Here is a 17,881-nt window from a genome sequence, read left to right on the forward strand (position 1 = left end):
CCAGAGGCACAAACAGCCCCCCCAGCCCAATAAATAGTGACTGTCTATGGCACCTTACAGCCCCCCTGGCATTCCCAGTACCCAGAGGCACAAACAGCCCCCCCAGCCCAATAAATAGTGACTGTCTGTTGCACCTTACAGCCCCCCTGGCATTCCCAGTACCCAGAGGCCCAAACAGCCCCCCCCCAGCCCAATAAATAGTGACTGTCTGTTGCACCTTACAGCAGCCCCTCTGGCATTTGCCAGAACCCACAGATTGCCAGTCTGGGCCTATACTGTTATATATGCTAAATCTTCTCAGTGGGTATATTATGTATTATCTTATGGATATATGGACTAAATGTATATAATGAACTCTTTTGCATCACAGGGTATTACCAAAAATATTTCCTTTTTGTTACTATTTAACGTGAACTTTCAGTTATGAATACCCACCTTTGGGTGAAAGTTTATTGGAACAGTTTATTACTGACTTCAGCCTGGAGAGGAGTTTACTGAGACATGGACTTTAACCCAGAGGGACCATCACTATGCAACCTAATTTGTATCAAGGGATGTGTAGCAAGGGTTTAAATGTCATGCACTTTTTAACTTCCATTCACACTTGAGACCACGTGACCCAAAACATATTGCCAGGCCAATAAAAACTGCAGAAAAGTACTTTATTTCATTTTGCTTCCTTCCTAATTTTGCGTCCATGTTGTAATGTATATAAATACTGTATATATTACATTCTAAGTATATTCTTTTTCTAGACATTGACCCCAGAGAATGGCCCTAAATAGGCACCATTAGGCATTAAATGAGCTTTATACATTTTGTATATATTAGTTATAGCCAAAGCCCAACCATGGCCAGAATACCTCACTGGCCGATCATTACTGCATTTGATATTGTCATATTATTTGAATGTTTTCCGCCATTAATTTCAGAGCCAAATCAATGGCTTTTATTGGTCATATTTTGACCCTTCTAGAGCCTCCATATGATATTTTTATACTTCTAGCATTTGCCAAAGTTATAAGGATTTGCTCAGTTAAAAGAACTTTACTAGAAAGCATTGGATCCTTTTATCTCCATTGTTTGTTTACAGAAAACTTTGGTGCTGCTGAAGTGTTTCCAGATGCAGTCATGTGACCTGTGATGTGACAAGTTCCAACATTGTGCAGCATTGTGATGTCACAGTTGTTTACATGCCAAGCAGGATCGGTTGGCCAGTTGGGGTTGAGCTGTCGTACAGTTGGCATTGCTACTGTCACTGCTGATCCCAACGGTTTTTTTCAGAGAATCCCTGCTGAGAGTTTCTCATCTAGCATCTCGCTGGGATATCCTACTGAACTGTAAGTACCTGCCTCTCTCTCTATATATATAGGGGATATTTATTGGGGGGCTGTTAGTATTTTATAATTAAAAAAAACTGGTCATTAGAGGCCCCATCAGCTGACAATATTGAACTGAATCAATAATTTCTGTGCATGCAAGCTAATTTGCTTCTCATGTTGTTATTGATATGCTTTGTTTTATACTACAAAAATGCCACCTGTATAAGAATAGCTAGGATAATAATTGTTGAAATTCAGGGCCTTTCCCTCAGCTGTAAGAATGTTACCTGTTGGGCAATTTTTATTTTTTTTTACATTTTTTTGGTTTAGATTTGGTATAGAAGTTTTCTAGTAAAACTTTGTTGCTGCTCAAGGGAATATGAACTTGGTTTGTCTTAATAAGGGCGTTTGATTGACCAGTACTTTGTTTTGCATGTTATTGTGGGAGCCCAAGGTCAGTCATGTGATACTCGCGTTGTTGCAATGAGCCTGTTTGTCCATATATTGCAATATACTTCAAACCGACCAAGTACGTCACAGTCATCACCGGTCTAGCCAGTCCTACACTCACTCACCCCCGGTCTGGCCAGTCCTACACTCACTCACCCCCCGGTCTGGCCCATCCTACCCTCACTCACCCCCAGTCTGGCCTGTCCTACACTCACTCTCCCCCGGTCTGGCCCGTCCTACCCTCACTCACCCCCGGTCTGGCCTGTCCTACACTCACTCACCCCCGGTCTGGCCTGTCCTACACTCACTCACCCCCGGTCTGGCCTGTCCTACACTCACTCACCCCCCGGTCTGGCCAGTCCTACACTCACTCACCCCCGGTCTGGCCAGTCCTACACTCACTCACCCCCGGTCTGGCCAGTCCTACACTTACTCACCCCCGGTCTGGCCTGTCCTACACTCACTCACCCCCGGTCTGGCCAGTCCTACACTCACTCACCCCCGGTCTGGCCAGTCCTACACTCACTCACCCCCGGTCTGGCCTGTCCTACACTCACTCACCCCCGGTCTGGCCTGTCCTACACTCCCTCACCCCCGGTCTGGCCAGTCACTTTTATCTAACTTTTACCTGCAACTTTCTTGCTTTCAAGGTTAAAGCCCCCAAATGGTTGCCCTTTTATTGGTCCATTGGGATCACCTGACAGTAGCTGGGAAGGGTGGGGGCTACAACATGGAGTTGGCCACTGCTCCTGTATAAACTATAGGAAAAAAAAGTAGAAGTTTTACATTTTAAATCATTAGGTGGTGGTACAATGAGGCTGTGACCACAAAATTCATATAGACAACAAGAGTCCCTCTGCACTCACCCATTATCAATATATATAGGACATTAAGCCATTCTGTTCATTAGCTACTAAGCAATGCCCTCCCCTTTAAGCAAACAGATATATATATATATTTATATATCTTCAATGAAGCAAAGCGCTTCCATCGATGCTCCAACATAATGTTTATTAGTTCACACTACCCTGCCAGATATGATTCAAAACAGCAGCAACGTTAATGTTTTGGAAAGATCCACTCACTTTGTTAAGCCCTAATTGTCTAGATAGTCCATCAGAGCTTTATAGTGAACATAAGGTCACAGAGTGGCAGAGTGTTGGGCCCTTTATATTTGTTTTTCGAAAGGCCTTTAGTAAAGCTTTGGTGCCGTCCAAGTCAGTATGAGCAAGATTTGTGTGTATATAAATAGAAATAAACCCTGATAAATACTAATCTATGACATTTCTATTATAGGAGTGACAACAATGTTCAGAAGATTTTTTAAAAGAATCCAGAAATTATTCCATCGCAAGAACAAGGTAAGCATGCAGTTTAATTTGACAATATTATCAGAACATGGTCTGAGCTACGCTGCTAAAGGTGGCCATACACAATAAGATCCGCTTGCTTGTCGAGGTCCCCAAGCGAGCGGATCTTCTCGCGATATCCCCACCTACGGGTGGGCAATATCGGGCTAATTCAGGCTAATTGGGTCATTTGGCCCCAGGGCCATAGAATTAGAACGATGGGTATAGGCGCAGTCGGTTCGGGGACCACATCAACGAGCCGATGCGGCCCCTGATCTAACTGATTTTTTAACCTACCCGATCGATATCTGGCCGATTTCAAGCCAGATATCGGTCGGGTAGGCCCGTTGTTAGTGTCAATACACAGGCCGAAAAGCTGCCGAGTCTGTCTAAGGGACCGATAACGGCAGTTAGAATCAGCCCATGTATGGCCACCTTAAGTTGCCTCTTTGCTTTATGTCTGGCCAAGCATGTGTACCTTCAGGGTCATAACAAACAGAAATATGGTTTGTAGGCCCACAGAACCCAGCCTGGAAGGAGGGAGGAATGCAGCTTTACTGAGTTGAGGGGGCCATAAGGTCTGTATCCCACCAGCCCAGTCTGGCACTGAATATACAGATATGCAGAGAATTCCTAGACTAATATGAATTTTCTTTCTGTTTCAGGTTCATCCCTTGAACACTGATGATACGGTGAGTCCACATTGTCTCCTGTTCTTGCATTAACTTAATATGTTGAACTATGTGTCTTTCTTTAACCCTTCATTCTTCCAGGTGTAAGCATATTTTTATATAAAATCATTTTTACTATTTTGTAGGAGTCTTGCAGCTTCAATGCTGAATGCCCTGTGGAGCTCTTTCTCAGAGCAGATCCCAGACAGGTGCCAGAGAATGTGACTCCAATAGATGAACAGACTGACACGGAGAAGACTGTGATTCCCAATGTGGTTGAATACAGTATTTCAGAAGATGAACAGACAGAGTTGGAACTTCTCCAGAGTAAAGATCAGTCTCTTGGTAATAAAATTGAGGAGGTACAAGAAGATATGGAAAATACAGGTAAGTTATTTAGGAAATCTGTCTTTTTTGCTATTTATTGACACAGTGTATGTAATCAAAATGTTTAACCACCAAACAAGTAACTATACTTACTGTATGCTGAAATCCTCTGGTTGCCAGATGAGTATAGTATATTTGCATACTATGGGAATAATAATTACTATTGAAGAGTCTCTACAGACACAAGAGCATTTTTATACCAGGGCAGTTATATAGATTTCCATTAATATTCATGGCTTCCCAATTAATTGCAGTGAATCCAATTAATATTTCCAGTAGAACAAAAATAGAGTTGGGTGGAGAGTATTATTATAATGCCAGCCAATCATTAGACTTTTTAATTTTTAATGAATTCATACTTTTATTTACTTATCTTTGCCACTAATATCATTGTTTCAAGTTCGATAATTGTATCCTTTTTTTTATAGAACCTCCCAAGTTACAAGACTACTCTGAAAATGTCTCTCCTGCTGGAAGTAACACTCCATTGCAGGAGCAGAATATAGACATGGAGACAGAGGACACAGAAAGCTCTGATAACAGAATTGAGCGTATTTCTCCAGATCTTTTTATGGAGAATGCAGAATCCAGTACTGAGACTTTTACACAGAATAGTGAAGATATAGGTGAAGTGATTGAGCAAAGAGAAAGCTCTCACTGCAGTACTGAGATTACTTTGCAAACGACTGAAGATGAACAGGAAGTAATAGAAGAAGTAGAAGGTTCTGAAACCTCTACATCCAGTACTGAAAGCATTACCCAAGATAGTATAGCTGAAGAGCAAGTGATAGAGGAAAGAAAATCCTCTGATAGCAGCAGTACTGAGAGTGTATTAGAGAAACCTTCCAATGTAAGTAATAAAGATTTAAGGTGGCCACACACGTGGCGATTTGGGATCTTTCGTGCCACCATCGGTTGCACGAATGATCGTTCAATCAGCCACTAACCATTCAGGGCTGAAACAGCAGATAAGGAGGTAGAAACAATAGGATTTCTACCTCCTTCTGCCGATTCAGCCCTGACGGCAGATTTTGCTCAGGCGCCTTCTATGTCGCCCAATCAAAATCTTTAAACCTGGCCGATCGGCGATTCGACCGATATCAGTAGCCTCCTGTGATATCGGTCGACTCGCCTACTTGCCATACATGCACCGAATATCGTACGAAACCAGGTTTCGTACGATATTATCGGTGCGTGTATGGCCAGCTTTAGTGGTGTCATTCTTTACCTTAGAATTTTGCTTACATACTGCCATGACTATTATATTCATTTTACATTAATGGTTTTTTATTTTTAAATTTACAGGAATCCTTTGGTAAAAGAACTAAAGTATTGGAAATTTTGGTCCAAGAAGTGGTTGAGACAACAGGTACAAGATTCACTGAATCATTTCAGCTCATTTAGAGTTAAAATATAAGCGTGTGTGTATACAAAGCTAGTTGGGTAATTGGGCAGCCGTGTGTGTGCCTTGAATTACTCAGTCAGCCTATAGTCACATTGAATTGGGTCTTGGTGGGTTTAAACATGATATATATCAATGGTGGGAAGTTAACAACATTTGTTGAGTATATAGATCACCTGATATAGTTAGCAATGGACTGCCGCATTGGGGCCCACCAGGACTGCAACCTTCAGGGCCCTCCTCCCAACATCAGCTCCCCCCCCCTTCACACTGTATCTCTTTTACTTTCTTAAGTTTGTGGCTTTGATTGGGGGCGGGCAGGTAGAGGGCATGGGTTGGTAGGGCTTACCGGGTTTTATCCCAGTGCCCCACCGGCCCAATCTGACCCTGTATATAGTAATGTAAAGATAAGGTAGTCCTTAGCAAAGAAGACAGGACTCCACTGACCTGCTATGTCTAATACTCCTTGCCATAGGCCTAAATTACCAATTAACATTGAATTTGTTTGGTATTTGCAGGTACTGCTAAGCCACTAGAGCCTCCAAAAAGGGCCATTCCGGTCTTCTCAGCTTTAAGAGGCTATGACCCATTGCAGAGGCTAAAGCTCCAGGAGAGCAAGGTTGGTGCAGTTTTCTTGCTTTTCTTAAAGGCTATATTTGATTTCCTTTTTAGTGCTTACTATAAATAGCCTGTAGGGTATGCTGTTTCTTAGGGACACGTAATCTTTATGCTCAGTATATATATATAGATACTAATGGGACTATTACGTTCTTGGCAGCTAGGTAAGTTATTATATTTATATATCTATTTTTATAATTACAGGAAATGAGTGGCAAACAGCCTGATTTACTGTCAACAGGAACCAATAAACCGCCAGGTGAGTTAAATGAGGAGTCATTGTCATTTATTTGACTATAGAAAGAAATATCTTCATGTGAACTATGATTTTGTGATTATGACTTCATATATTTTTTTACCATTCCCAACCACCAGGTGCTGCAAATACTGGAATTCCAGTATTCTCAAGATTTAGGGGTAGCAACCTAGTGCCATCCCCCATGGGCCAGGAAAGGAGAGTTGGTCCTAATATCCCACCTATGAGAAGCCCTGATCTATTGCAGCAATTTAAGAACCATAATAGCACAGAGAAGGTGAGTTTAGCCATTAGACTTTATCTTTGAGAAGGCCAGAGAAAGTATATTACATTCACAGCTTATTAGCACCATTACTGTAAAAATTTAAAGCTAAGGAAACTTTTTAAACACTGAACATTTGAACTGATGGTGTCTCATTTGCTTCTCTAGATTCCTAGTGCAATACCTCGCATCACCCAGAGGCAAATAAATGTGAACCCAAGGTAAGCTTCAACTAAGGGCTTAATACTATATCAAGGTTTTGAGTTTAGCCAGACAAATGTTTCATTTCTTTTTATTCCCTTTCAGCAATGAGCTTGGTGCCAAGACACATATGGGAGACTTCCAGCTCCATAAACTCCTGGGTGCAGGAAATTTTGGAAGGGTGAGTTACTCAGCCCACATACCCAACTAGTAGTATATTTATATCTAGATTCAGGATTACTCAAGGCTACTCTTTTGTTCCAGGTGTACCTTGCAGAACAAAAACAAACAAGAAAGAAAGTTGCCATTAAAATGATACCACGCGAAAAAGTCTGTGATGCTCTCGCAGTTCGAGGGTGAGTTAATTGGTCTTGGGTCATGTGGTTCTATCTACCCAAAAATGTGTGCCTTTTAAATACTGGTGAATAAGTAGACACGCCCAGGTTTTAGTATGATTTTTACTGCTTATATTTTTCAGTGTAATGCGAGAGAAAGAAATCCTAGAATTGGCAAAGAAAAAGAACCATCCCTTCCTTATTGGTTTGGTCACCTACTTTGAAACACAACACGATATGTGTTTAGCAATGGACTATGCTTCCGGTGGTGACTTATCCAGTGTGATGACCCGCACTTTGAGTATAGAAACTAGTGTGTAAGTAATAAGTAGGTTTACTCAGATTTTGTAGTAGACTAGCAGCTGCCCCAAAGTAGTATTCATAATGCAATGTAAGCCATTACGGTTTATTTTACTTCTCACCAGTAAAGGTGGCATACACGTGAAGATTTGCTCGTTTGGCTCACCTATAGGTGGGCGATATCGGGGAAAATGTAGGCGGCAATGGGGCAGTTGGTTAGGGGACCACATCAACGAGCCCATGCGGTACCCGATCTGACTAAATCTTTTAACCTGGCCGATTGATATCTGCCCAATTTCAGGCCAGATATTGGTTGGGCATGCCCCTCATTTCTGCCCCTACACGGGCCGATAAGCTGCCGAATTGGTCCAAGAGAGGTTCCATATATTACATGTATTACAGCCTTGGGTATTCGCCTGGAAGCTCAGAAACGTGTGGGTCCTGGGGTGGGTGATGGTCTGATATGCAAGTGAGCATAAGACGATGACTGTGCATTTGTGTCCACTCCATTGCTGAATCTGTCTTCAATGGAGAAGATAAATAATCCCTAAAAATGAAAAAGATCACATGAACATTAGATAAAACCTTTACAGACTAAGATCCCTTTACTAAAGAAAAAGAGAGATACATTTTCATTTTCTTTATCTTTGCAGATTTTACACAGCCTGCATTGTGCTCGGGGTGAAGTTCCTGCATGAGAACAAAATAGTCCATAGGTGAGTGATGGAATATAAATACTAGTGTCCCATAAATATTCATTATTACTGATATCATCAGAATTATTTGTCTATCATAATGCAAATAAACAATAAACTCCATTATTTAAATCATTTTTTCTACTGCAGAGATTTGAAGCCTGAAAATATCATGTTGGACGAGAGAGGCTTTCCCAAAATTACAGATTTTGGACTCAGCAAAGCTGGTAGGATTTCCCTCTATAATTGTACAGATATCCTGGATCAGTTTTAAGTGCTGCATTGTGCATGGCTGATATAGAACATTAGAATAATGTATTATTACTGATGTGCATGAAACTAGAGAATGTTTGTATATATGCTGTGTAACAGATCTTGTATATTTATTATTATTATTATTATTATTATTACTTTACCCATCCAGCAAGAAATGCATTGCCTTTTTTCTACCTATAACTTATCATTTTCTTTCTATTGAAGGAATTGGCTTTGGAAACAGAATGTGTGGCCGATGTGGAACTCCGGCTTATTGGGCTCCAGAGATATTTGTGAAGACCTTCTACACTCGGTCAGTAGACTGGTGGGCTGTAGGAGTAATCCTTTATCAAATGGTCGTTGGCGAGGTAAGCATGAAGCAGTGGCATTTATTTCTTCTTATTTCTTTATATACAACTGGCATGGGATACATCATGTCATTATAGGTGGGGATTCGGACAGTGATATTGCTGGCATTCTTCCTATAAACTTTAATCACACGTCTTTCTATTCTTGTAGTTTCCATTTAAAGGAGACAGCCGTGAGGAGTTGCGTGATAATGTGGTCAATGGACGCTTAAATCTCCCACTGAGCCTGAACAAAGAAACCTGCAGACTATTACAAGGCGTAAGTCCTCATCTTGCTTTTTTGTTTTATAACAGTAATGCTTGATATCTAGGGAGCTCACATTGTTCTCAGTTATTATTGTTTTATCATATACTGTAACAAAGTATTGTCCAACTTATTATAAGTAGTGAGACGATTATATCTCATATAATTAGGGTCGGACTGGGGGTTGCAGGGTCCACCGTGGCTACTGCTTCAGGGGCCCCTGCAGTGGCCTTCACACTGCCCCCACCACCCGTCCGACCCCCTCTCCTGATTGCGTGGAAATTAAACTTACCTTAAGTGCATCAGGGAAGGAGCGCCCAGCGGGAATCAGGTCTGGGCCCACCAAGGCTGGGACCCACTGGGCCTAGTCCGACCCTGCATATAGTATGCTGGAAGGCCAGATTAAATTGAAATAATGATGTCATATAGTGCAGTCTGTGGGGCCTTTGAGCAGACTGGGGGCCATAAATATCCTTTGGAGGGCCACATAGGGCCCGTGGGGCTCCAGTTGGACAACCCTGATTTCTAACATATTGTAAATGTTACTTTTTAGCTCCTGAATAAGAATCCCATGAAGCGGCTAGGCTCAACTGAGCGTAATGCCGAAGAGATCATGGAAATGCCTTTCTTCAGGGTATGTATATATACTAGGTGTTTTACATAATAGTGATAAGTAGGGAATCCTTTATTAACTGGACTGCTTCTTTTAATTGGCATGAATGTACTCTGTGGGCTTCACACTACAGCTAAAATGCAGTATCATTATACATATATAATCTACCAGTGCTGGCAGCGCTAAAAAGTATCTATTATGAGGAGACATAGCCAATGCGTGTAGCATTCTTTGTCTTAAAATAGGTAAAAAAAAATAAAAGTGGACAGATTACAGAGTGTGTGTGAAGAATAACACTAGTAAAGTTGTATCTTCTCTTTTACAGAAAATAGACTGGATGCTTCTAATGAAGAGAGGAATCAAGCCGCCCAGTAACTAAAGACCAAGATTTTGATACAGTTATTCAGTTTCTAGCCACCTTTGGCTGACATAAGATGCTGCCTGCCAATGGCAAAATAACATAAGAAGCAGACCCTGCAACTGCAGGGGGGATTGGTGGAGGGGGGCCCAAGTACAAAAGAAGAACTGGGCCCATAAGATTTATCAGCAGGACCCAAAAGCTATAGCTTTTGCGCTAAAACATTATATATTTTATATACAGTTGTACATATTGTACAATTCATGGCCCTGCTGCCTGCTTCTAAATTCTGGCCAAATGCTTAAGAGCCAATGTTAATATGAAATGTAATATTTTTATATATTTATAAATGTATATTTTTTATAATAAAGGCGGTCTGCGCGCCAAAAGTCTGTGTTTCTCAAAGTGCTTTATTTCATAAATTTCATCCAAGATTCGGCTCTTTCTTGGGGCCAATTTCAAGGTTAAAATAGTTAAACACTATTTATACCATGTGACGATTGTTAACAACCAGTCTCCTCACATAACTTTTAACCATATGTGTCCAAACTATGTATTACATAATGGATTTTTAGTGAATCTGTGTAGCTACATCAAACAATGCCTTTAACAAAGAGTATATATATCATATATATATATATATATATATATATATATACACATATATATATAATATATATATATAGCGAACCCAGGGTGGCACTCTGCTTCAGCTCTTAGCTCGGGTGCAAGGTAAATGATTTATATATCCAAAAAAGACCAGCAACACCGAGTTATATTCCAAAAACAATCAATTGTGTATTAAAAACGCATGAACAGGATGTTCATGCATTTTTAATACACAATTGATTGTTTTTGGAATATAACTCAGTGTTTCTGGTCTTTTTTGGATATATATATATATATATTCCTGCTACATCTTTTAAAGGCAATGTCTCAATCCTTTTACTCTAGCAGGTATACTATCAAATTGTGTGATGCCAGTTATTTGGATACAGGGTTGGATTGGGGGTGCAAGGCCCGCCGAGGCTGCCACCCCAGGGGACCCCACACACCCCCAGTGGCCCCCGCTGCCTGTGCAACCCCCTCCCCTAATCAGGGAGGAAGCACAGCTGTGGAGCGCCCGCAGAGACTGAGCCTGTGTCATTGGGACCCACCGGGTTTTTCCCCGGTGCCCTGTGGCCTAATCCGGCCCTGTTTGGATATCCGGAATTGGATTTCAGCATTATTTTCCAAACCCACAAAAATATTATCTAAAAAACTATAACTAAAACTATTATCTAAAAAACAAGTTAAAGAAAGATAAGTATTTAGGCCCCTGGGGCCCACACAGTCCATCTTGTGGATCTAGTAAACTTATCTGTGCAGTATCTTTAACTTGTAATTTCCCCCCTGTGGGATTTTTTATAACCTGCTCCAGTAGCATATATTTAATGGAAACTGGAGTGTGTCCTTTCTCTAAACAGTGCTTAGCAATGTTGAATTATAATGTCCCCGAGAATCAGGTATTTACAATGAATGTAGCCTTTGCATTTATAGACACCAGGTGTGGAAGTCAGCCATGTTTGTTTGGGGGTCAGCCATGTCTGTTCGGGGGTCAGCCATGTCTGTTCGGGGGTCAGCCATGTCTGTTCGGGGGTCAGCCATGTCTGTTCGGGGGTCAGCCATGTCTGTTCGGGGGTCAGCCATGTCTGTTCGGGGGTCAGCCATGTCTGTTCGGGGGTCAGCCATGTCTGTTTGGGGGTCAGCCATGTCTGTTCGGGGGTCAGCCATGTCTGTTTGGGGGTCAGCCATGTCTGTTCGGGGGTCAGCCATGTCTGTTTGGGGGTCAGCCATGTCTGTTTGGGGGTTAGCCATGTCTGTTTGGTTTTGTTGTATTTACTCACAGGATTTGTTGGACTTATGATGCCATCCAGGGTTCTGCCCCTACGATAGCTTGAAGCATGGTATGTTGAAAACAAATTTTAAGTGGATTTGATGACTTGACGTACTGCTTTAGGCGTGGTGACAAAAAAAAATTAGTTAATTAACATTTTCTCCTGTGTCAAGGGTCAGACTGGCCCATTGGGCTACCAGTCAGTAAGCAGCGCAGGAGCGGGAGCAACTATGGGCCCCTGAGTCAGGTAACTGGTGTGCCCCAGGTAACCCTGTCTGTACTTTATCAGCCTTAAAGGAGAATGCAAATCAAAATGTAAAAAGCATCCTGCCCAATAGCCCTCCTATTGTTTAGTAAAAACACCACACTTTTGGCTCACCTAATCACATATTTACTCACTCACACTTACTCACATTTTCTAGAACAGGCAGCCATCTCTAAAAAGGTATTCTCCCTTCCTTTCCCTCCTTGCTTCATACTGCACATGTGTTTCATTCCCTCCCCCCCCCCTCTGCCAGATCCGCTTCTGATTGGCTGGTGGGCATGTATAGCTCAGATCAGGAGACAGGATCAAGTTACACACATGCTCAGAGAATAGGAAGGCTGCCGCTGGCACCTACAGGAAGGGGAGAGAGATTTCAGTGATGTCACTGTAGGCTTCACACTGCTGTAGGCTGCCAGCACCATATCTCAGAGAAGCAAGCAGGGATCTGGGAATTTAGATATGCAGTAAGTACTTAAAAAGAATGCCTTTAGACTTACTTTTAATTTATATTAACCTTTCATTGTCCTTTAAGGTAGCCATACATGCTAAGATCGCCAAGCGAGTGGATCTTCTCCCAATATCCCCACCGACAGGTGGGCGATATCGGGCTAATTCGGTCATTTGGTCCTGGGTTCCGATGTGGTCCCTGATTCGACTAAAAATCAAACCTGCCTGATTTCAAGCCCGTCGGTAGTGCCCATACACGGGCCGATAAGCTGCCAAATCTGTCCAAGGGACCAATATCGGCAGCTAGAATCGGCCCGTGTATGGGCGCCTTTAGTCACCTTAGCTTCTTCAATTAACTTAGCAACTACATTTTCAGGGTAGCTTTTAGCCAAATACATTTCTCTAAGGAAAGTTAATTCTTTCTCTCTCACTAATATCTGCATCCTCTGTTATTCTCAAAATCCGCAGGGCTTGTGATTTAGGTAAGGAATTAATGTAATGTCTAGGGCGGTGACTGTTATAGTTCAGTGCAACCTTTTTATCTGTCGGTTTGCCATAGACTTTAGTTGTAATTATTCCTTCTTGGATTCCCTCTGAGTGTTTATTTAGCCTTTCTACCAATTCTAATAATGCATTCTCGCCTCCATACCACAAAAAACGTACCATTGATGTACCGCTTATAGTAGGTGCCATATCCTTCAAAATAAACTCCTTTTCAAAAAAACACATAAATGCGAAATCAAAAGTTTTAACAAGGAGGAAACTTGAAGTTGAAGATACTGCGCGAAGAAGTATACTCGATCCACAAGATAGACTGTGTGGCCCCCAGTGGCCTAAATACTTGAGTATAAGCCGAGTGTTTCAGCACCCACAATGTGCTGAAAAAATCACCCTCGGCTTATACTCGAGTCCCTATAGACCCTAGCTAGCACCCTCTAGCACCCCCTGCTACCCGATTCCCGCTGCCCCCGCCAACCCTGGACCCCTCGGGTACCTGCGGTAGCTCCTTCCTCACGCCTTGATCCCGCCTCCAACACAGAGCTACTGTAGATCCTAGTTATAATCCTAATGGTAATCATAATTGATTGAAGTTAAACACATATCATGTGTGTGCACTACACTAAGGGGCCCATAAAATAAACCTCTATTAAGTATTAATGACATAAATTCGTATTTTTTCTAACCATTTCGTAATGTCCACGATAATTTCGTTAAAATTCCACGACTATTTTGTGGTTTTCAGTACGTTCCCACGAAAAAATCATGGTTTTCGCAAAGACTACGAACATTTTGGAATTCATTAACGATGTGGTTTTACTTTCATCGGGACTATCTTTTCGCCAGGTTTGATCTGTCGAGAACCATTGAGGAGCAACCTATGGAAGGCTGCCAAAGCCAGACATGGAAGGCTTTAAAGAGTCAAAGGTTTTCATGGCTTAACAAAATTTTCAGCACCAAAATTTCGTGACTTTCGGAACGCAATTGCGATATTTTTGTACGACCGATAAAAGCATTTTCGAGACATTTTAGAACATCAGAAATTATCTTGGTTAGTCCGAATTTTTACCATATCGTGTTTTTAGCCCAGAAAAAAATTGGCCCCTAAGTGTATATTAAAAATTGAAACTATATTCGCACTGTAAACGCGCAAACCGCAATCTCATTTGCGAATTTTTGTGTGCAATTCAAATTTCACTGCGATTCACAAAAGAAGGAAAGATACAAAGGCCACAGAAGTGCAAAATGTAAGCATTTCGGGGCCCCGGCCCATGTCCCGATCCCCACAGGGAGCTCCCCCAACTGGTGGTGGGGGCCCCTGCAGGGGGATGTGAAGGCCACAGCAGGGACCCATTGGAGAGTGCAGGGGCCCCACAGGCAGTAGCCCCAGTGGGTCCTGCACCCCCAGTCTGACCCTAGTTTCAGTTATATTCAATAAGGGTACCTAGTGATGTCACACCTTACGTGTTTAGCCAATCAGACACCATCAGAGGCGCGGTTACGCTGCCATTTTTTTCTGTGCAGCCAGTGTAGTCCCTTATTATCTGTACATTTGTTCGTAATACCTTTTTACATGGCCAAGGCTTTAAAACTCCATTACTCTTCTGATTCAAAATGCGGGTAACTATGGTAACCGCTGAGTTTGTATAAACTATCCTATGGTAACCATCAGTGGCGGTACTACCAGGGGTGAACTTTGGCCCAGCCCCCCCCCCCCCCTGGGGTCCTCTGGAAACCTGCGCTGATGCAAATAAGTGGTTAAAACTGTGACCGGGGAAGGGTGGGGGGGGGGTCTGGCGCTAATAGTTACGTTATTGGTAACCATGGTAAGTGCCGCAATTATATACAGGGACTCCTTAGTTTCTCTAAATGACATAAGCTATCGTGGTAGAGTTCACATATAATCAGATTGCCATAGTTACTACCCAGTAGTAACACATCCCTTTAGAATTTTCCACATTTCTCTAGATATATAGAAACTGTGTAAATAAATTAAAAACATAACATAGATGTTGTTCCAATAGCTATGCACATAAAGGATTGCCCTGTGCAGGGAGGGGTATAAACTACAGCCTAAATAGTACCAAATGTCCACTATTTTATAGGAAGGCCCCTTAATTTGATATCTGTGTTTTACCCTTTCTGGTCACAGTTTATAGATCCAGTGCCCTGTGCTTCACCCTCTGCAAATCATAGTGGAGGGCTCCAAAATGTCTCTGGGGGTCCAGTTATGTACCCATACTTCCCTGCCCAGTGAATGTTTTGCAATAGTGACAGAATAAGGGTGGCATGCTCTGTTATACAGAGCTAGAATCTCAGCCATAAAGCAGGGCAGGACTGCTGCTTACAATGGGGGGATCAGATAGGATCTGTGCCACTGTGACAGAATGCTCTGTTATACAGATAGCTAGAATCTCAGCCATAAAGCTGCAGCACTGCTGCTTACAATGGGGGGATCAGATAGGATCTGTGCCACTGTGACAGAATGCTCTGTTATACAGATAGCCAGAATCTCAGCCATAAAGCAGGGCAGGACTGCTGCTTACAATGGGGGGGATCAGATAGGATCTGTGCCACTGTGACAGAATGCTCTGTTATACAGATAGCTAGAATCTCAGCCATAAAGCAGGGCAGGACTGCTGCTTACAATGGGGGGATCAGATAGGATCTGTGCCACTGTGACAGAATGCTCTGTTATACAGATAGCTAGAATCTCAGCCATAAAGCAGGGCAGGACTGCTGCTTACAATGGGGGGATCAGATAGGATCTGTGCCACTGTGACAGAATGCTCTGTTATACAGATAGCTAGAATCTCAGCCATAAAGATGTTTTGTCAGATACAAAACAAATTAATGGTTGTCCACCTTTGAGTGAACATTTGGTATGCCGTAGAGAGTAATATTCTGAGACAATTTGCAGTTGACCTTCATTTATATTATTTGCCATTTTTTTTTTCAGTTGTTGTTGTGCAGCAGCTCTCTAGCTTGGAGTTTCAGCGGCTATTTGGTTGCTAGGATCCAAATTGCAATTGCTTTTTTACTATAAATGTCCTTGTAATTCTGTACTAAATGTTAAAAGATCACTTTTGAAGGGTTGGATTGCTTTGAATCATTCGGTGCAGGACTGTGATCTCCTCTTCACGGGACTCCACTTCAGGACCCCTAGTAAGAGAACAGCTCTGCGAAGCATCTCGGCAGCACTTTCCATTACTGAGGCTACGGTGCTCGCTAACCACAGAGGGTTCCTTAACAAAACCACCTCGCCTGAGCGCAGGACCTTGTCAAGACACTTCCTTTTGTAGAAATCTGAAGCACGTTTTACCCACAAAGCCCTTGCTGTGACATGGCAGTTCCTCCCACGGCTTGCGTGTGTGATGCTGTCGCAGGGGGGAGGCCTGGGTGGGAGGCATCTGTAGTGTCAAACCTCAGCCTTCTCCCCGAGCCCACCGCTGCCTCCTTTATACCCGGACTGTTACCTAAGGAGATAAAGCGGCGAATACAATGGTGACATCAGAGTTCTTTTTCTAAAGAGAAAGACGTTTGCACTTTGAGCGTAATGTCTCCCAGTCAATGATAATACGACAGCATCAGCGCAAATAACAGTAGCAGCAAGACCTCTTCTATTTCGCTTTAAAGGGGAACCTCACCTGAGAAAGGATATTGATAGTGACTTCCTATAGAAGTGGAATTCATTGGTACTAATAGGTTAACTATCGCAGTGAATACAATGACTTAAGGTCCCCATACACGGGCAGATTGTAGCTGCCGATATCGGTCCCTTGGACTGATTCGGCAGCTTATCTGCCCATGTAGGGGCAGAAACGAAGGGCCAGGCCGACCGATATCTGGCCTGAAATTGGTCATATCTCGATCGGGCAGGTTAGAAAATTCAGTCGGATCGGGGACCACATCGGCTCGTTGATGTGGTCCCTGAACCTACTGCCCCTTGCCGCCAGTATAGTTCGATCATTTGGCCCCAGGGCCAAACGATCAAATTATTTTTTTTTTAACTACACGCTCCCCGATATCGCACACCCGTAGGTGGGGATATCGGGTGCAGATCCACTCGCTTGGCGATCTCGCCAAGCGAGCGGATCTCAGTGTGTATGGGGATCTTTACTTTTTAACCCAGACTGGCACCACTCCGCCATCTTCGCAGATTTTCAGGGGACACTTGTGGCTGCCCAGGGCTATACCCATCTGTAGTGTAGTAATATTTCTGATGTCAAAATATGTTTGTATATATATCTTTATTTATAAAGTGCTACTTATGTACGCAGCGCTGTACAGTAGAATACATTAATACAAACAAGGGGTTATTAAGATAATAATAGATAAAAACAAAGTACAACAATAAATACAAGATATAGTTGCAATAAGTTAAGAGGATGATGATGATGATGATGATGGTCCCTGCCCCGTAGAATATTGGCATGCCCCGATTTCCTTAGTTGCAATATTGTTCATGTGAACGGTTTTCTGGGAATAATGATGGTGTCTTAAGGGTTTTTTTTTTGGTGAGGTCACCAAACAAGCAGATCCCCAGTATACCTTGAAGTAAGTGATGTTGGGTTGGTCCAATAGCCCTCAGGCCAAATGAACAGATCATAATTGCTGCTATGCAGCCCATCAGATTGAGGACTTCATCAACACTCAGATGTGGTCCTAACCACAACCTGCCCAATAAACATCTGCCCGATTTTTGGCCA

General features: G+C 42.5%; 2 protein-coding genes across 2 annotated transcripts; both read left to right on the forward strand.

The window, feature by feature from the left end:
- The first annotated feature begins 4,607 nt into the window (after positions 1 to 4,607).
- Positions 4,608 to 6,449, forward strand: LOC116406564 (protein gar2-like). The gene is made up of 3 exons (XM_031890705.1): positions 4,608 to 5,029; positions 5,485 to 5,548; positions 6,100 to 6,449. The coding sequence occupies exons 1-3, from the start codon at positions 4,688 to 4,690 to the stop codon at positions 6,267 to 6,269; spliced, it is 576 nt and encodes a 191-aa protein (XP_031746565.1). The 5' UTR covers positions 4,608 to 4,687; the 3' UTR covers positions 6,270 to 6,449.
- A 105-nt stretch (positions 6,450 to 6,554) lies between these two features.
- Positions 6,555 to 7,735, forward strand: LOC116407080 (protein kinase C theta type-like). Its single transcript, XM_031892412.1, has 4 exons — positions 6,555 to 6,732; positions 6,886 to 7,099; positions 7,183 to 7,274; positions 7,397 to 7,735. The coding sequence occupies exons 2-4, from the start codon at positions 6,995 to 6,997 to the stop codon at positions 7,572 to 7,574; spliced, it is 375 nt and encodes a 124-aa protein (XP_031748272.1). The 5' UTR covers positions 6,555 to 6,732; positions 6,886 to 6,994; the 3' UTR covers positions 7,575 to 7,735.
- Positions 7,736 to 17,881: the final 10,146 nt, after the last annotated feature.

The sequence above is a fragment of the Xenopus tropicalis genome, chromosome 8 (genome assembly GCF_000004195.4).
Source record: "Xenopus tropicalis strain Nigerian chromosome 8, UCB_Xtro_10.0, whole genome shotgun sequence".
In the NCBI taxonomy this organism is placed as follows: Eukaryota; Metazoa; Chordata; class Amphibia; order Anura; family Pipidae; genus Xenopus; species Xenopus tropicalis.